This window comes from Sciurus carolinensis, chromosome 18, assembly GCF_902686445.1.
Source record: "Sciurus carolinensis chromosome 18, mSciCar1.2, whole genome shotgun sequence".
Lineage (NCBI taxonomy): Eukaryota > Metazoa > Chordata > Mammalia > Rodentia > Sciuridae > Sciurus > Sciurus carolinensis.
The window spans coordinates 39,737,882-39,758,949 of NC_062230.1; the positions used below are offsets into that span (position 1 = coordinate 39,737,882).

Genomic DNA, 21,068 nt, shown 5'->3' on the forward strand with positions numbered 1-21,068 from the left:
TCACTTCCTATTATTTTTATCACATATGGTTCAATTCTTGTACCAATAGTCTTAAAGGCAATGTCCCTCCATCCTCAGGAAGTTCTCTCTTACTGTGGTGTCCTAGAAGCCACCCTACTCTTGTGTGCCTACCTCACAATCAAGACCTGGAACATTATCCATTCTGGATGTCTTACTGTCTTCTAAATTAGGACTTATATTTGCCTTCATTTGAATTTAAATATTCAATGATGCAATACGCCATACATATATTAAAGTGTTTCAACAGGCTTTAAGAAGACTAGAATTTTTCCATGGTGAAGATAGCCATAAAACTGAACACAAGGCTCTGGAGGAATAATACGAAATGCTGTAGGTAATGGAAACAACACTGCTTCCAGAAAAAGAAGTCAAACACCCTCTGACAGAATATTGTATCAGAACTCACCTCTTTGGAAGAATGTGCTGATCATGAATGCAAAGAAAATTGTAGCAATTGCAAAACACATGAGAAAAACAAATATCAGACTAGGATCACTATTCTTGAACACAGCCACATTTTCCACCTACAAAATAATCCACAGACATACAGTCTGTACATGGAAAGAACATAGAGGAAACATAAAGTGCCTCATAAAACACTGCACAAAATATTTTTAAAATTCAAGATTATCTTAAAGTAAACAATACATACACATAGTTTTGTGTGTGTGGCCCTGGAGATCAAACTCAGGGGTGCTCGACCACTGAGCTACATTCTGACACCTTTTTATTTTTTGTTTTGAGACAGAGTCTTGCTAAGTTGCCAAGGTTGGCCTGGAACTTGCCAACCTCTGGCCTCAACCTCCCAAATTGCTGAGATTACAGGTATGTGCCATCACACCTGGGTTATACTAGATTTTCAAGACTGATATTTGGTCAGTATCCTCTATGATTTACAAATTATGCTGTGTACATGTATCTTTTCTTGGAAGGCATAGGGTTGGATTTAAATTTGTTTGTTTTTTAGCCCTAGGGATTGAACCCAGAGGTGCTTTACCACTGAGCTACACCCTCAGTCTTTTTTTTTTAGTTTGAGACAAGGTCTTGCTAAGTTGCTGAGAGACTCAACTGCTGAGGCTGGCCTCAAACTTGGGATCCTCCTGGGTCGCTGGAATTACAGGTATGTGCCAGTGCACCGGGTTGGATTTAATTTTTAATCCAATGTGGATGTTTGTTTCTTTTAATAAACTTAACCCATTTGTTATTATCATTGTAACAGATGAGTTTGGTATTTCTTTTGATACCTTGTATCCTATTTGGTATAATACCTTTTTAATGTTTTTCTGGCTATTTTCATTGTTTCCTATAGTTTGCTAAATATTTTGGGTTTTCTTGCCTTCCTTTGCCCATACTGACATAATTTTAGCAACTTAGGAGGTAAATTTTCATATATCCAAATAGTGGGTTATAATTCAATCATTATATGCAAATTGGCAAAATTTCATTGACTGTGTAAGAGGGAAAAAACCCATAATGTAAAAAAAAATGGATGTAACACAAAGTTTTTATCATTTACAATAACTATTATCAATTATTTGTGAAGTATGAAATTTGTATTATTTTAAAGTTTACAAAAGTACATTTTTGGGCATTCTATTTTACTAATGAAATTAGCCACACCCATGTTACACTGCTTGAAGACCAAGGAACTGAAGGGAGGGCAAAGTTCTTCCCAGTCCTAAAGACTCCAACTGCTTAATTCCCCAAAGTTTCGGTGAACACCGCCATGTATCAATGTGAGGTTTGTGAGGTTTTTCAAGTAGTCAATAACCCACCACACCACATTTCTCTCCCACCCATTCACAGATTAGCATGTCCTAAAGAACAAGACAAGTACCTTTGTGCAGAAGAGAATGGTCATGATAGAAACAGCAATGAAGACAGAAATGAAGAACATGATGAACCAAGCAACCCAGTGCAGCCAGCTATTCAATCCCATCATATACATATACTCCTAGAAAAAGCACAAGACCTAGACGTTACACAGACCAGTGCTCAGTCCTATCTGGTCTGACTCATCAGTCTGTTACAAAGACCTGAGCAGACTGAAATTAGGTGTCAGGAGCTTGTACTGGAAAGGGGAGGTTAGTGGAGGCTGATGACAGACCATTGAGCTGGAAAGAGTACAAACCAGTGAGTAGTGAGTAAAGTGGTATTAATCTGGCTTGGATGTGGTAGTTTAGGCCTTGTATTAAAATTATTCCCCTTTAGTAATGGTAAGTATACTGTTGAATAGTTCATTTACTGAATGCCCTCTTTGAGTAGCTCCTATGGCCTTCCTATATGTCCTAATTTTTAAATTCTGCTGCTGATTCTTTTTGTTTTTCAAAAGCATTATTTAACCTTCATTCATCTAAAGAACTGACTCAAATATAAAAGAGAAAACACACGATCAATTCAATGACTGAAGTGCAAACATTTGATGTTTACCAGCACTCCACAAGTTTGTTGCTGAAGTAAGTGAACAAATTGGGAAGGTCAAACTCCATCTCATATCTGGAAACTAAAAAGGGATGCTGTCCACACACTGGGCACTCCTAGTTCCCCAGGGGACTTTTAGTAGGTGCAAAGCTGGGTGGAGAGCCTGCCTGCTAGCTCACTTTCTCACTATCACCCATGGCGGCAGAAAAGGCGGCTTGCCTTCCTGCCACCCTAGAGTGGAGCCCATGTACTGCCACTAGCAGCCCCAAAAGGCACTTCAGTTGGTCTTTGCTCCTTCAACTGACTACCCAAGATAAAGCAGGCCAGAGAAGGCAATTTTCCAGTTATAATGTCATCAGTGAGGCCAAAGAATGCTCAGGGAGACACTGGCAATTTTTTTAGCTGTAGACGGACACATACCTTTATTTTATTTATTTATTTTCATGTGGTGTTAATGATCAAACCCAGTGCCCCACAAGTGCTAGGCTACCATTGAGCTACAACCCCAACCCCCTGGCAGTCTTTTTTTAGTACACAATTGTAAGAATAAGTAGAAGAAGAAAATTTAAGTGTAAGAAGTTTTTTTAAAAAAAAGAGCAGAAGCCAGGCATGGTGACAAACACCTGGAATCCCAATAACTTGGGAAACTAAAGCAGGAGGATCCCAAGTTCAAGTCCAGCCTAAACAATTTAGCAAAACCCTGTATTGGAAAAAGGACTGGTTCAATCCCAAGTATCAAAAATAAATAAATAAATAAAATAAAATAAAAAGAGCAGAAAGCAAGAGGAGAATAAAGAGTAGAGCAAACAACAGGGAGCAGACAAACAGAAAAGTATAGGAAGCAAGAAACATTGGGTATTTCATGAGAAACTCAACAAGACCAACCCTGTCTTAATTGATGTCTTCCTTGGAGGATGCTTCCATCCACTCTGCCTTGAAATGAGAGGGAGTTAATTGTGGATGACCATTCCTTCAAACAAGCATCCTCTGAACATCTTCCTCATGGGAGGCAGTATGCTAGCCAACCAGGATATACAAGGCTGGACATTCCCAGGCTAAAAGTAAGGATTCCTGAAATAACAACGAATGGCACCCTCTAAACTGCAAATAGGTTAAAAAATATGAACATAGTTTCAATTCACCTGGGAGGTCACTTTGACACCTAAGCAACTTCTTAACTACTTGGGCCTCATTCCTTTTCTGACCAGTTTTCACAATCAGCTTCCCACATCCCAGGCCCAGGGCAGTCACCCATCTGATGTAGATGGTGTTACCTTCAGTTTTCTCTCTTTCTCCAGTAAGACAGTGTTGATGATGATGAGCTGAATGCAGATAAAGCTGAGCATTAGGAAGAGTGGAAACTCATTCTGAAGGACCAGGAAGAACCCGTCCTGAATATGGGGTCCATGTGGGAACCTCTGCAAGAGCACACTGACTCTCTCAAACATGTCAGCTGATGCGTTGTGAGTATGGTGCTGCATGATGGCTTTGTCCACAGCATGCTGTATGCCCAGGAAGCCTTCTTTGTAGTATCCTACAAGAAAATGAGATACCAAGCATAAGACATTAAGAAAGACTGAAGATGTGAAACAAGTGACGATTCAGACGGATCATGGCTAGCCATGCAGAGACAGACGATGGCAGAAAGCGTTCCTCTAGCCTTCATGCTACCATTCAGAGTAAAGAGAGGAGCTACCACGGAGCCCCTAGACTGAGATGATGGCCTGTCCGATTAGAACAGAATACAGGAATCCTGAGTTGACAAAACAAGGAATGTCACACATAAGAGCCTCCCGGGTCGGGGGCACATCTTCTCCCTTTGTACTCAAGGTCTGGGAAAATGGGGTTCTTGTTCTGCAGTTTCGATCATCCAGCAGAATAGTTAAAGCATTTAAAAGATAGCCTGTCTGACCTATTGTGACCTGTTCTTAGTTGTCACTACTAACTGCCTAGTCCACGGATTGTTTCTGAATTTTGCTGCCAAGCCTCAAAAACTGTCCTTACCACAAGAAACCCTCATTTCAACCTAGTGTAGTGTACCAGGGTCATCTTTCAGGAAAAATAAGTTGAAAGGTAAATCTCCAAGAAGTAATGACCAGCCTTCCATATGGGCAGAGCCAAGGTGGGGTATGTTAGCCCTGTAGTGGAAGTAACTACTGTCCTTCTATTTTCTAGACATAGGCAGACCTAGATCTGTCAGGATGGAAAAGGGAGGGGCAAATCACCAGTAATAAAGTCGGGAAATAGCTTTGCATTCTTGGTTATATGTAGAAATATTTTCACTACAGAACTGCTGAATCTTTTCTAGAATCACATGAAACTGTTAAGTACTTGGATTTGGGTTCTCACACGGTGGGCATGCAAGTCCAAGACTTCAAGCCAATTATGTGGTCATTGTAAAATGAGGTGTAGATTAGCAACAATTTTTTTGCCCCCTCTTTTCCTCCCATCAACTAATTGTTTTAAGAAGAGTTATTTGCCTAAAAGGTGTTTGCCCTGAATCTCGCAGAAAGAGGGAAACCAAAAAAATCTAAAGTGAATTAGAGACCATGAGTCATTCACAAAAGAACTGGATCCTGGACTCTCTAACAGGAATTTGATGCTTACTGTGAAGGACAGAGGCTGAATAGACCTCCGTGATTGTTCTGCTACTTGTCCAGAAGCCTGGGGTTGCAGAAAGGAGAGCTGGTGGCTGCAATGGTGCAGGTAGGGTCAGACAAATTAGGTATCAAGTAAGAGCATCTGTTCTGTCAGACAGTTAGATCCCTTTCCACAGCAGAGAGCAGGGGTTGCCAGAGTAAAAGGTCAACATGAATTCCCACAGAGAGAGGACTAAAGCACCCAGGGATCATGGCCCAGATTTAGAACCACGCACCATCCCTTGGGACAAATAGGAGCTCCTGGAAACAAACACCTACCCTTTGGTTTCAATGTTCTGTTAGCTTACCTGAGCAAGACAGGCGGGGGCGGGGGGGCTTTCCCAGGCTAAGGTTCCTGGGAATGGATATGAGCATGGTCAGTCAAGATCATGTGGCCTAGAAGAGGAAACTGGTGTTCTTGCACCAGTAGTTGGGGTAGGGCAGGAGGGCAGAAAAAGAATTAAGGAAAGATCTAAAATATCAGTCAGAGTGAATAAAATAAAAATGAAGTATCAATCAATGCTGAGGCAGAGTTCAGAGATTCTGGAGACAGAGCTGGGAAGTAGCCTCCAAAGCAGGAACAGAATATTTAGAGCTGCACAGGCAGGCATGAAGCCTTGCAACAGTAAAGAAAAGTTGTGTTCTGCTCCTCCTTTATTAAACTGAATGGAAAAGATTAAACACAAAGGGCATATTTAGTGGAAAGAGGCACACTCGACATGGATAAATGGAACGTATGTTGAACAGGATATACGTTAAAAAAGAACATCCTGGGGGTGTAACTCAGTGGTACACTTGGCTAGCACCTGTAAGGCCCAGGGTTTGATCTCCAACACAACAAAAAATAAAAGAAGAAAAAGAAGGAGGAGAAGGAGGAGGAGAGGGAGGGAAGGAGGGAAGGAAGGAAAGAACGGGGGAAGGGGGGAGGGGGGGAGGGAGGGAAAGAGAGGGAAAGAGAGAGAGAGAGAGAGAGAGAAGAAAGAAAAGAAAAGAAAGGAAAGAAAGAAAGATAGAGCGAGCAGGAGTGGCACTTACAGGTGAAAAGGAAAGCTTATGTTTGTAAAGGTCAGATCACTTCTTCCCCATGATGATGGATATGTCACCCCTACACTGACTACCCACTGGTAACACCAGTGGTCCCACTCTGTCCCTGATGTCTTCTGCCCAAGACACACAGACAAAGCCCGCAGGTGTTCAGCAGTCTACTCAGAAGCTGCAGGGACCAGGTAGCTCTGCCCCAGTGCCTCAAGTAAGTGTTTGTGTCTGCTAAGTTCCCTCACTTAGACTGAGTACTGGTCCCTCATCACACCACTGCAGGAAGGCTAATGTGACACAGAGGATATGGGAATGTTGGGTTCTCCAGCCTTGGGGATCAATTTCCTGGCAGTAGCCTCTTGGAGCTACCACTGCATCAAGATAAATTCCCATGGGGCTTGAGTTGGCTCAGTGGTAGAGAGCTTGCCTGACATGTGTGAAGCACTGGGTTTTATCTTCAGCAGCACATAAATAAATAAAAAATCAAGGTATTGTGTCCATCTACAACTAAAAAATTATTTTAAAAAGGATAAGTTCCCACACAATGCTCTGGGAGTTTTAACATCTTTAAAAAGGCCACCTAAATGGTAGTCTGCACAGAGCAATAGCAAATATTTTTTTTTTTAAACAGAAAAGTTGATATATACAGAAACCGAGGAAAGGGACTCTCACTCCTTGTCCATGTAAATGCTTCCATCTTCCTTCAAACAATATAATTACATGCATAGCTCATATGTAAGCATGTTATATGTATGTTTTAACTTATATGTAAGCAAGTTACTGAACGCCACATTTTCAAATGCAAACTCCTTCCACTACTTCCTAAGTGTTAAGCCAATTAATAAGCATTCAGGCAGCAAAACAACAACAAAAATAGCATCACAAATATGTTCCATAGGGCAAGCGTGGCTGTACTCATGGTAGTTCACAAAAGCTTCTGGGTTTCCTCACCAGGGATTCCACCATCGGTAAATGCAAATTCCCGGGGTTCTTGGCTTAGGTTAGGAGGATAAAGAAAGGATGTACACCAGCCTTCTAAGTCCTCTTTAAAAAACATATGCTTCAATGATGCAAAGTTCCTCTGAATATAACTGAAGCGCAAGTTATACTTAACCTACAAAGTATAAAGAGAAAACAAATTTGGTCACAACATCTTGAAATTCAGCAGTGGCAAAACAAAGCAAAGCTGGACTTGACAGTGGCTGTGATTGGAGGAAAAGCCCACACTGGTTGATGTCACTCCTGGGACCAACCACACAGCTTTCCCTCAAGCAGGTCTTTCCTGCATTCTACGCAAATTATTCCTGGGACCGTCCTGGGGAAAAGATAATAGGTTACTGAACACTCTGGAGCCAGTCCTCTGGACCTAAGCTCAAAATCCCCTAAAGAAGAAACAGGCTACCCTGGGCAAGTTTCTTTATGCTTCAGTTTCCTCATCAGTAAAATGGGGATGCTATTATCAGCCCCTATCTTATAAACTGCTGTAGGTTTATATGAAATGGTGTCTGCAATGTGCATAGCATTAATAAGTGCTTACAAAGTATTCCTAGTTATTTTAATCATTAGATAGATCATATAGCACAAAAACGATGCATGAGTAATTTTCCCATTCTAAAACATTAAAGATTCAAATGTTTAACGCACAGTTTTTTCCTTAAACACACACAGACACCTACCATACCTGAAGTGAGATTAGTAAAAATGACAAAATAACTAATCTTCCTGGAAGACTCCTGTTTCAGGGTCTGTTCTAAGTGCTTTACAGGCATAAACCTATTTCATTCTCACAACAACCCTGTATGTAAGGCGCTAATTATAACCCCACTATACCAGTAAGGATGCTGAGTTTCTGAGGTTGTGCCACTAACAAGGTACAGAGCTGGGATTGAGCTTTATGTAGCCTAGCGTTGGAGCCCACTTCTATAATTAAGTAGTTGAACACATGTCATCCAGCATTGTAAGGACAGAAGTTTGCTCAGAATAAACTCTCTCTTGGGCTGTGGTTGTGGCTCCGTGTCAAAGCGCTTGCCTAGCACGTGTGAGGCGCTGGGTTCCATCCTCAGCACCACATAAAAATAAATAAAATGAAGGTATTGTGTCCACCTACAACTAAAAAAAATTTTTAAAAAAGAATAAACTCTCTCTTTTAAAGAATCTAAAAACCAGAAGAGATCTCAAAGACCAGATGGTAAAATGCGAAACACAGAAGTATTCTCTCATCCACTCTGGAAATAAGATGGCAAAGCTACCACAGAGGAACAAATAAGCTTGATTAACTCAGGTTCCAGGTAGAGTCACAAAAGAAGTTTGTTACAGAAAAGATTTTCTTACCGCAAGTGGCAAAGGTTCCTTGCTGTCATTGAAGTTATGATCAAAAAACAATTCCTACCAATATGTAGAAAGCTTTGGGATCATTAATTATGTAACTTTCAAATGAAGACTCTGAAGGAAAGCCTAGAACTATAGAAAGAAAAATCCAATTAGTGAGCAGCTGGGTGTGCAGGCAAATGCTACCTACTCCCCTTCTCTACCCAAGTAGATGTAAGATGTCAGTATACTTCTCCATTCACTCACTCACTTTGCAAACAGAAACAAAGAAATAAAAAGGTGAGGAATACAAGAGACATGAATTTGATTAATCAGGTCAGAACTTGAACTGGGAGGTCTACAATCCAGGAAATGCTAGCAACTGTCCTGAGACCTCATGCTAAGGAAGGGAGAGAGAGAATAAGTCCTGTGAGTAACTGGAGACTTGGGTCAAACCTGCTGGTTTGTTTGTTAAAAGAATGATTTTAATTCTTGTAGGAACTTTAAGTTCCATTTCATCCTTTCAAGTCTTGTTTATAACCTGAGTTTTACATGTTATTTGATTTTTCTTTTCTAGAAATGTTTGCTCCGTCCCAGTTCAATCTGCTAGTTGACTGTAGTGACATACTACCTACAAATATGTTTAGTTTTTGAACCAAGTAAAATAGTGATTTTATAATTTTAGCCTAATAATTCCATTAGCTAAAATCTTCTAGTTCTATTTGTGCTCTCTATTACCCTTATGTCATTTCCTGGTGCATTTGCTCACTGACCTTAAAACATTTGTGGGACTAGGGGTGGGGGTGGGGGGTGTCTTCTTTGAGATACGGAATGAGAGAAAACTTAATTGCATCTCTGTCTTGAGTCCCACTTCACAATGTGAGGGTTTTTTTTTTTCTTTTTTACACTTTCATTCCTTTTTTTCCCCTATTTTTTTCTCCCCCAACTGCCTTTGTCTCTCTTTGAATCTGAGCTACAAGTCTCAGGATTGGGCTGTCCTTGTTGAGTTCCAAGGCAACTTTCCTGCTGATCCTCAGGGGTAGGATTGGAACATGTTTACTTCTACTTTACATTAGGGATGTAGGTCTTTTGGGTCCTAGCTTTATGGGGAGATAGTCTCCTATTTGACACTCCACCTTAAATGAGCTTTAACTTTTTCTTCTTTCCTCTGCGCCTTACAAGGCGATGAAAACTAGTTCAATTTTCCCTAGTATGATGCATGTTTCATCAAAAGCAATTTAGGGCCTCCACTGATCTTTTTGGGTTCTTTCTTTAATATAGATATTTTTATGTAGGAAATTATCTAACAAGTTGGAAATACATTTACAACATGGTAATAAAAAGGCAGATGATAAAATTGTTCATACAATAAGATCCTATTTTATGTATTTACATGGTCAGAAAAAGGGTAAGAAGGGTGTCCACCAAGATATTATATAAGGAGTAAATTTATTCAAATTTATTTATTTATTTCAAATATGGACAGATAGATAGGCACAGTTGTTCTTTTGTTTCCATAGCCTTATTTAGGTTATTTATTTATTTATTTATTTTTGCTATATTGCCCAGGCAGACTTTGAACTCATGAACTCAAGTGATTCCCCCACCTCAGCCTTCTAGTAGGTAGGACTATGAGTGTGTGCCACCACACCTGGCTTAAGTTTCTTTTTAAACACACACATACACATATACACAATTAAGTTGTGAAAATTATCAGATACATATGAAGGTATCCAAAACACAAGTACTCAGTTTAATAAAGAGTTATAAAATCAACACTCAAGTAATCATTCCTTAGATCAAAAGATAAAATACTTTACCCTAGATTTTTTGTCTAGATAGTTCCTGACTAGTTCTTTAATGCTTTCAAGAAAATATTTCTAGTTTTATCCAGCACTTACTTTTCAACTGGAGGGCTAAGCCAGATGAGCTAGTCCACCATATTACCAGGTAGAATGGCAACAACCTCTTTCTCAGACATTTCCAGGAAAAATCTCATGTTTCCTTGACTCTCACTAAGCATGCCTCCTTGACAGATCAACCATGCAAGGGACTGCAAAGTGCAGATTGGTTACATGATCTATCCCAAGCCCAGAGTGCATTCTATAGCAATGAAAAACGGGCTGAGAGTGGGAGAGGGTTCAGATCCTCAGAGAGAAACAGGCTGTAGAGAGGAAAACCAAAGCTGAGGTCCACCACGCATTGGAAAGGATCATCAAACTGTTATCTGCCATTAGTTTGAAGGATTTTCTTAGGAGATGGAATAAAAAGGAAAGCTTATTTTTATCCAAACTTTGTCTTTTGTATTGAATGAAATTTCCAGTACAAGGAGTTTCTGTATTTACTGTAAGTTTCAAGGTATTGAAGATTATTTTAAATGCCATAAAAATAAATCCCAATTCATAAAAAAATTCTGGGAAGTAGGACTTGGGATTGGGAACATAACTCTATAATTAATATCATACTATTTCATGTACCACATCTGTGATAAGGAGAGCAGTGAGAAAGGAAGACAGTTGTTCAGGGGACACCAAGTGAGTAGAACAGGGAAGCAGAAACACAAGACACACTATCCAAAGAAGAGGATTGCAAGAAAGAAGTATTTGGACACATCCTGTTGTACAGCCAGACAGAGAATGGAGACTGGAAAGGAAGTCCCAGATTTAGCAATTAGCAAGACCCTGATGCCATTTTCTTAGCAGATACCAGCCTAATACTGAACACAGATTATAATAGGTTACTAAGTGAGTGGGAAGTAATAAATAGAAATAATTTCCAAGACATTCATCAGAGGAAAAATAAATTGCCTGAAGAAGGATCTTAAAGGGGAGAGAAAACAGGAAATGTTTCCTTCTGAAGTGGAGGTGACAGTCTTATTTCAAAGTCAGGGGGAAATCCATACAGATGGAAACACTTCTCTGGAGGGAGAAGGTATTCACTGAGAAAGGTCCAAAAGAGATGGGAGGACTTCTGACTAATTACTTCTAACTCCAAAATGTATCTTGAATTCAACTCTGTATCTCCATCTCCCCAGTTCAAGCTATCAGATCTTTTAAATCAAATTATATCACATAATTTTCAAAATTAAAATTTTTAAATTTAAGTATCTTCTAAAACAAAGTTATCTTAAAACTCCTTGGATGGCTGCCTTTTGCAGGTACAACACAGCCTACAAGACTAGAATTAGTGGCTCCTACCAACTTCTTAAACCTCAGCTCAAGCCAGTCTCTCTCCATGTATTCCAGCTGGTTTGCTGACTTTGGGATCTCCAATATTTCACTACCTGCTCCCTCAGGACCTTGCTGCTTGCTGCTCCCTTAACTGAATAGCCCCTTACTCCTGAAACCTCTTACCTTCCCACTGTGTCTTAACTACTACACCTCCCAAGAGAAGATTTCTCTGTCTTCAAAATCTCCCAATCTCATCTTTGTAAGGGAACTAAATTAGAATAGTATTTTCGCATACTAGGCACACAAAGCACAACTTTCTAAACAGTGGTTCCCACACATTTTGACAAGGAGGGTCTTTAAAAGAATGTTCCCCCTGAGTGGCCCTAGAGCTGAGAGGAGCAATCTTCCTGTTATTTTATATCCTATGTATTATTAGAATATTTACACCGGGCTGGGGAGATAGCTCAGTCGGTAGAGTGCTTGCCTTGCAAGCACAAGGCCCTGGGTTCGATCCCCAGCACCCAAAAAAAAAAAAAAGAATATTTACACCCTGCACTGCAAAAAATAAATAAATAAATAATAAGTATATTATATATATATATGCTATCATAAAAAATATTCTATCAACAGTAATTTTGAAAAAATTATACTGTGGTTCACATTTGGAAAAATTGTATATACTAACTGCATTAATTTGTTAATCAACATTTACTGGGCACCTACTATGGTTACTAGGCACTGTAATAGGTATGGTGGTGAACAAAACAGACAGGGTCCTTCATCCTTGCAGGGGTGGAGTCTAGTGGGAAAGGAAGGTAATACACAGAAAGCAAGTGAGTATGGGATTAAACATTCATGTAAATGCTAAGAAAATGACCAACAGAATTCTGTGAAGGGGAATAAGACAGAGATGAGAAACCAAAAAACCTGCTCATCTACCTTCCTAAGCATTGTTTCACCTGAAACCTGAAGGTAATAGAGAGTAGCTCCCAGGAAGGGCTGGAGCGAAATAATAGGGTCATGATAGTTAAAAATACTTAACATTTAACACTTTGATTACCCTTGAAGCCTCATGATATAATTATCTGTCTCCAGTGTGTTTTTTGAAATAATAAAAATGTATCATTAACAGTTTTCCTCCAACTACCACCTGTGTATGCTCTTTAGGATTCGGAGATCTCAGATTTAGAATTCTTCTGTAAGCAGAACGCTCAGAAAACAGTTTCACACTATGTAAAAATACCCTTCCTATCCTTACCCCACCTTATGTCTAACCTTCAAACTCAACGTCAAAGGTATCTTCCACCATTTCAGTGAGAGCCTTCAAAGTCTCACTTTTGGAAGGGATATAAACTAGTTGAAATTTATTTTTCACAGGAAACTGATCGAAGAAGTCTGGCAGTGAACTGATATCAATTGCTCTGTAATTAGTAGAAGCTCTTTTTTTGGCACGCTATTAAACGAAGATACAAACAACTGCAGAAAATAGTAATGGCATCAAGACTTCAAGCACTGTTACCAGAGTCCTCCGCTTCTAAAATGAAAACAAAAGTTATGGGTTAACTCAAAATCACTGGGTAAGTCTCTATTAAAGATAATGTTCTTCCATTGAAAATCCTTTCATGCTGTAATCCCAGTGTCTCAGGAGGCTGAGGCAGAGAATCTCGAATTCAAGTCAGCCTCTGTAAATTAGGAAGGCCCTAAGAAACTCAGCGAGACCCTGTCTCTAAGTAAAACATAAAAAAGGACTGTGGATGTGGTCCCTGGGTTCAATACCTGGTACTCAAAAAAGAAAAAAAAAAAATCTTTTCGTTTCTTCTAGTCTCCCTGTACAACAAATGGGGCGGGGGGAGAACACAGAATGATAGTTTAATAGAAACATCTCTATCTACCTTTTCTACAACACCACTGGCTGGAAATCAGTGACAGTAATGTCATCTTTAATAATGAGGGTTTACAGAATTCCTATGGAAACATGACTCATCTGCAGAATAGTGCCCCTTTACAAGCAAAGTTCTTAATGTTTCTTTAACCCATTATTAGTAACCAATTAACATAAACATTCAGTCACTCCCAAGGACTGACATCCCACCATGAATAACTATACCCACCTTTAAGATGAAATTCTTCCAGAGAAGAAGTTTTAATTTCTTGAACACTGCCATTTTTCCAGCTTAAGGGGAAGGCTCACCACTAGTCAGGAAACAAATGGGAGAAATGTTATGTGTAATGCAAGAATACTAAGAGGTACTCTTACATCCTTGAACAACCTTCTTGGGGGCTTTCAGAGCATCATGCTGGCTGCTATTCCTCCTACCTTTCCAGTTGTTCCTTGTCAGTCTTTTTGACTGCTTCTTCCTCCTCTGCCCAGTCCTCACAGGGCTCAGCTTGGGGACTCTTTTCAGTAACACTCCTTAGGTGACCTAACTCAGTACAGGGTTAGCATCCAACTTCATGCTGATGTCTTCTATATCTGTACTCCAGCCTGCACCTTGCCTTACGCTGTTTCCAATTATCCAGTTGCCTGTTTGACATCCCGTGTTTCCTCTCAAAACTGACCTGGCAAAACTTGCTATTCATATTCCTCCTAAAATAGGCCATCCCACAGTCTTCCTCACCTCAGTTCATCTCAGTTCTACTCTTTGAATTACTCAGGGTTATTCTTGGCTTTCCTCTACCTTTCACAGCCCAAGCCCAGTCCTCAGCAAATCTGCCTCTACCTTTGAAATGCTCCCAGAGTTCAACCCCTTTCTCCACCTCTGCCCCTTATCATCCCTTGCCTGGATTTCTGCATTAGCCCTGCAGTGGTATCATTGTATCTGCCCTCGTCACCTTGATGTCCTTTTCCATGCTGCATCAAGAGCAGCCGTGCAGTCAGATCATGTCTACTCCTCTGCTCAAAACTCTTCAATGGCCCCAATTTCTCTCCAAGGAAAAGCCCTGCCTTACAATGGCCTACGAAGTTCTGGGAGATTGAGTTCCTGCTGGTGTTCTCACTTATCTACTCTCTTCTACTTCCCTTCCCTTCCTCCTTCTCCTGATCCTGTCAAGGTCCGGATGCTGTTCCTAAACACCCCAAAACACTTCTGCTGCCACATTTGGATTTCCTCTGCCAGGTACAAAGACACACTTCTTTCCTGTGTTGGCATGGCCACCTCTTTATTCAAAAGTCACTTTCTCATTGAAGCCTTTCTTGACAATCCAAAATGAAATCTCAACATCTCTAAACATTTCATACTAACTTTTCATGTTTATTCTTCTTGGCACCTTTAAGCTATTTAACATATTTATGTACTTATTTAATATTGTTTCCCTACTAGAATGCTTGTTTCATGAAGGCAGGGATTTTTTTGTCTGTTTGCTTTACCCCAGAATCCCCTGACATAAAAGCAGAGCCAGCACATAGTAGGTGCTCAGTAAATGTTGAATTAAATAACTGATTAATTAACTAAGGGGTGCATAGTCTTTGCAGGGTTGTGGTAAGAGAAGGAATGACAGTGAAGAGATAAAAATACTTCTGGAACAGAAGTTTCCTTCCCTTTTCAGTCTTTTTATTTCCTAAGTGCAATACAAGCTTTGATTTTTAGAAACCATTACTATTATAAAAAAAAAAATGAACTTTGCTTTTCCAGAAAACATCTTTCCAGTGAGGAAATAAAAATATATACATCTTCCCTCAAGTGGAAGCACCCTTGCCTTCACACATTTGCAATTAAAGCAACAGAGTTCATGTAAATATAGGGAAAGACCCACAAAGACCTTGTTCTTGGCTGGGTGGCATCCTTTGTCTGCGTCACACTTTTAACAATTCTGTTTTCTTAAAGACAGAAAACTGTCTCTCTCTCATAAACATGAGAATTTTAGAAGAAGCATCTTCAGGAATAAAGGCAGAGTGTACTCACTCTGATGGGAACTGGCCCCTCCACTGAACTGTCTGAAACAACTGTCTGCAGGGTGCACTAGGGATTGGTTCCAAGACACCCCCTCCTTCTACAGATACCAACTACATGGAAGCTCAAGGCCCTCATCTAAAACAGCATTGTACTTGCATATAACCTACACATATCCTTCCATACTTTAGATCATCTCTAGGTTACCTATCATGTAAAAAATACAATATAAATCCTATGTAAGTGGTTAGCATGCTGCATCATTTAAGGAATGATAACAAGAAAAAGATGGTGCACATGTTCATAGAGACACAACCACCGCTGGCCTAACTACATAGTCCACAATCTATAGCTAATTGAATCAGGGGACGTGGAACCCAGGGATACTGAGGGTCAACTCTATGTGCCACTTATAAGAGTCTCACTTGAGACTCCAAACACATGTAGGTTGAAAGTGAAAGATGGAAAAAGCTTTTCCATGCAAATATAACTAAAAAAGAGCAGGCTGACTATAATACTACTTGACAAAGTAGAAAAAGGACATTTTATACTGAGAAAAAGGCCAAATCTTCAATAAGATATAATGATTAATAATGATATCCTATCACTTATAGCAAAATAGAAGGAACTAGAAGATATTATGTTAAGTGAAATAAGCTAAACAATGACAAAACTGCATCTTCTCTCCTGTGTGGAAGCTAAAAGAGTTGATCTAAGTGTAGAACAGTGGTTACTGGAGGCTGGGGAGCAGTGCATAAAGGGAGATCAGATAGCATTTAGCAAGTGTGACATAGTTAGATAGGAGTAATAAGTTCTAGTATTCTATAGTACAATGGGATGGCTATAGCTAGTGCATAATAATCTATCATATATTTTATAAATAACTAGAAGAGAGGAGCTTGAAGTCTCCAAACACAAAGTAATGACAAGGAGATGGAAATGTTTATTACTCTTATTTGATCAGTACATGTTGTATGTATGCACTTAAGTATCACACTGTTCCTAATAAATGTGTGATTATTGTCTGTTCATAAAAAAATCCAACTGGTGTGGTGGTACATGACTGTAATCCCAGTTACTCAAGAGGCTGATGCAGGAAGACTGCAAATTTGAGGCCAGTCTTGGCAACATAGGGAGACCCTGTATTAAAATAAAATTCAACACAAAGGGCTGGAGGTGCAGTTCAGTGGTAGAGTCCATGCCTAATATGTAAGAGACCCTGAATTCAATCCTCAGTACCACACACAAAAAAGTTTACAGAAATGGAAAAGTTAACTAACCTAATTTGATCATTACACATCTATTCATATATCGTTATCACACTGTACGCCATAACTATGTACAATTAGTAATTAAATTTTAAAAATAAGCATGACCGTAAAAGAAGACAAATATATGCACAACAGAGCCCCCAAAATACATGAAGCAAATATTGATAGAATTGAAGGGTGAAATGGACAATTCTACAATAACAGTTGGAGATCTTGAAAAAAGCACTGCAAGTTTTTTCTCTCTTTTTGTAGTAGTAGGGACCAAACCCACAAACTTGTACTGGTTAGATGAGCACCCTACCAATGAGCTTCACTCCAAGCCCTCAATACTGCAAATTTAATAATGGATAGAACTAGACAGAAAATACAATACAATGTCTCAAACAAATGAACCACATCCAAACTACATTAAAAGGATTATGCATCATGACCAAATGGGATTTATCCCAGGAATGCAAGAATGGTTCAATATAAGAAAATCCACAGTGAATTCCACCTTTATATGTATCTTTAAATCACCAATTAAAAATAAATAAATGAGGGCTATGGTTGTGACTCAGTGGCAGAGTGCTTGCCTAGCATGTGTGAGGCACTGGGTTTGAGTCTCAGCACCACATATAAAGAAAATAAAGTCCATCAACAATTTAAAAATATTTAAATAAATAAATAATAAATGGAAGGTGAACTGGGGACTGAAATGGAGTAAATTAAATTCCATGCATCTATGATTATGTCAAAATGAACCCAACTTTTATTATGCACAAATAAAAGCAAAAAAGAACTTGACAAGTACATGACTTACAATGTGCATACCAACAGAAGGCACTGTTATTTGAAAAAAATCAATCAATGTAATATATCACATCAATAGAACAACAACAAAAAATCCTACGTGATCATCTCAAAAAATGCAGAAAAGGCAGTTGACAAAATCTTTTGGTGCTTAAAAATATCTCAGTAATAATAGAAGATAATTCCCTAATACAATATAAAGCATTATGATTAAACCATAGCTAATATCACAACAAACAGGAAAATACTGAAAACTTCCCTCTAAAGTCAGGAATAAGACAAAGATGCCTGCTTCTACCTCTGGTATTCAACACTGTACTGAAAGTCCTATCTAGAGAATTAGGCAAAATAAAAATAAAAATTAAAATTAAAATAATGAAATGAAATGAAATAAAATAAAATAAAAATAAAATGCATCTGAATTGAAAAGGAAGAAATAAATCTATCTCTATGTACAGATCATATGACTTTGTACATAGGAAATCCAAAAATACACATGCATACATGCAGGCATGCACAAATACATATAAACTACTCCAGCTAATAAACAAATTCAGCAAAGTTTCAAGGGGCAGGCTCAACACACAAAAACCAATTGTATTTCTATACATTAGCAATGAACATCTGAAAAGAAAATTAACAATTTTTACAGTGGAATCCAAAAGAATAAAATACCTAAGAATAAAATTAGCCAGAGACAAAAGATCTGTACAATGAAAACTATAAAATTTGCTGAAAGAAACTAAAGGAAGACCTAAATAAATGACAAAACATCCCATGTTCACAGATCATGGGACTTAATATTGTCTAAATGGCAATACTCCTTGAAGAAACCTACAGATTCAAGGTAAATCTTACCAAAATTCTAACAATTCTTCGAACTAGACAGAATTCATCCTCAAATTCATATGCAACTTTAAGGAACAGCAAATACAATATTAAGAAGGTAGGAGAATTCATGATTCCTGATTTCAAAACTTACTATAAAGTTGAAAAGCGAAACTCACTAAGTAGATAGTTATTACAAAAATGAAACTAGATACCTACGTTTCACCTTGCACGAAAGTCAAATCAAAATGATTCAGAGACTAGAAATTAGATCAGAAATCTTGCAACTGCTAGAAGAAAACAGTCAACACTCCATCATATTGGTGCTGGTGTTGATTTCCTTAACAAGACCTCTGAAGCAAAGAAATAAAACCAAGAATCAATAAGTGAAATGTCATCAAATTAAAAAGCTTCAGTAAGTGAGATGCTATCAAATTAAAAATCAATGTGGGATGCCATCATATTAAAAAGCTTCTGTACAGTGAAGGAAATGATTAAGAGCAGAGAGAGCCTACAGAATGGGAGAAAATCTTTGCCAGCTACTCCTCTAACAGGGAATTAATATCCAGAATATATATGTTAATACTCAGAATATATAAAGAACTCAAAAAACTTAACACCAAAAAAAAAAAAATACAATCAATAAATGGGCAAAGAACTAAACTGACACTCCAAAGAAGAAACACAAATGGTCAACAAATATAGGAAAAATGTTCAACATCTCTAGCAATCAGGGAAATGCAAATCAAAACTACAAAGATTCCATCTTGCTCTAGTTAGAATGGCAATGATCAAGAATACAAACAATAACACTGGCGGGAATATGGGGGAAAGGTACACTTGTACCTTGTTGGTGTGACTGAAGACTAGTACAATCACTCTGGAAAGCAGTATGGAGATTCCTCAAAAACTAGGAATGGAACCACCGTATGAAACAGCTACCCCATTCCTTGGTATTTTCCCAAAATAACTAAAATCAGCATATTATAGCAATACATCCACCTCAATGTTTTTGGCAGCACAATTCATAATAGATAAATCATGGAATCAATCCAGATGCCTGTCAAAAGATGAAAAGATTTAAGAAATCACAATGGAATTCTACTCAGCCATAAAGAAGAATGAAATTATGGCATTTGCTGGTAAATGAATGGAAATGGTGAACAACACGCTAAGTGAAATAAGCCAGACTCAAAAACTCAAAGGTCAAATGTTTTCTCACATGTAGAAGCTAAAGTAAAGGAGGAGGACAGGATGGGATATCATAAAGATATAGAGAAGGGGCTGGGGTCGTAGCTCAGTAGTAAGGCACTTGCCTAGCATAGGTAAGGTCCTGGGTTTGATCCTCAGCACCACATAAAAATAGACAAAGTAAAGGTTAAATTCTTAAAAAAAAAAAAAAAAAAGATATAAGGAAGATCAGCAGTGTAGGAGGAGGAGATCAAGAGGCAGAATGGAGGGATGGCAATGTGGAATGAGTGATTAAAATAGCGTATTATGTCCTATTATGTGCATATATAAAAATACCACAGAGAATTTCACCTTTATGTATAAGTTAAAAGAACCAATCAAAAATAAATAAATTGATGAGTGAAAGGAAGTCTAGCAGAATATTGGAAGGAGAATGTGGGAGGAGAAGGAGGACAAGAGAAAAAAGTGGGGAATCATGAACTGAAAAGGAATTCCATGCCTGTATAATTTTGTCAGGATGAACCCATAATACTGTAATTAAAAGTTGAATTTTAAAAACTGGCATAAGAATTGACATATCAACCAATAAAACAGCATTGAGTGTCCATAAATAAACCCAAACATCTACAGTCAATGATTTTTGACAAGGGTGCTGTCTTAGTCTGTTTGAACTGTTATAACAAAATACAATAAACTGGGGAACTCATAAGCAACAGAAATTTGTCAGTTTGGAAGGCTAAGAAGGATCAAGCTACTAGCAGACTTAGTATCTGGCGAGGGCCCACTTTTTAGATGGCTGTCTTTTTGCTACAAACTCACATGGTAGAAGGAGGCAAAGGATCTCTCAGGTCTCTTTTTTAAGAGCAGCAATTCTGCTGGACGTGATGCCTGAAGCAGGAGGACCATAAGTGCAAGGCTACCCTGGGCAATTTAGCAACACCCTGTATCAAAATTTTTTAAAAAAATTTTTTTAAGGCTGAGGATGTAGCTCAGGGATAAAGGGCTTGCCTAGCATGTGTGAGGCTCTGAGTTCAAACCCAGTGCTGGGGGGAAAAAAGAGCTGTATAATGGTTAATTTGAACTGTCAACTTGATTGGATTAAGAGATGCCAATGATTAAAAGGTTTCTGCCAATGAAGGCAAGTCTAGGAATTACTGGAATGTGGGATAGGGACTAAAGTGGAGGCCATCTCTAAGTGTGGGTAGCACCGCAAAATAGGATGGTAGCTTAGATGGAATAAAAGCTGGAAGACAAGGAAGCAGATGCAGATGTAGCTCGACTCTTCTTGAACAGGTTCTTGATTACTACTTCAATTATTTGAGGATATCAGACTCTTTTTCACTCTACCAAAGCAGACTCTGCCAGTGACTTTCCGGGTAATTTCCAGAAGCCTTGGTCTCAGACTAGGGTAGCACTGTTGATCCTTCTTGTCTAGGGCTTCCGCCTCTTGGACTGTGCAGCTACTGGTTCTTCCAGTTTTCTAGCCTGCTGACAGCCATTGTG

At 38.8% G+C, this 21,068-nt stretch overlaps 1 protein-coding gene across 5 annotated transcripts in view; it reads right to left on the minus strand.

Annotated features, from left to right (window-relative positions):
• Positions 1–21,068, minus strand: part of LOC124970803 (ATP-binding cassette sub-family A member 17-like) — a 114,418-nt gene that overhangs the window by 84,309 nt on the left and 9,041 nt on the right. For all 5 annotated transcript variants that reach the window (XR_007106193.1, XM_047534408.1, XM_047534407.1 and 2 more), the window contains exons 2-7: positions 13,705–13,786; positions 8,448–8,576; positions 7,068–7,230; positions 3,717–3,976; positions 1,859–1,975; positions 428–545 (exon numbers count right to left, since the gene is read on the minus strand). Coding sequence is in view for 4 of the 5 variants with exons in the window: in XM_047534408.1 (XP_047390364.1) it covers positions 428–545; positions 1,859–1,975; positions 3,717–3,976; positions 7,068–7,173 (601 nt within the window). In the remaining variant the exon portion in view is untranslated. The remainder of the gene's footprint in view (positions 1–427; positions 546–1,858; positions 1,976–3,716; positions 3,977–7,067; positions 7,231–8,447; positions 8,577–13,704; positions 13,787–21,068) is intronic.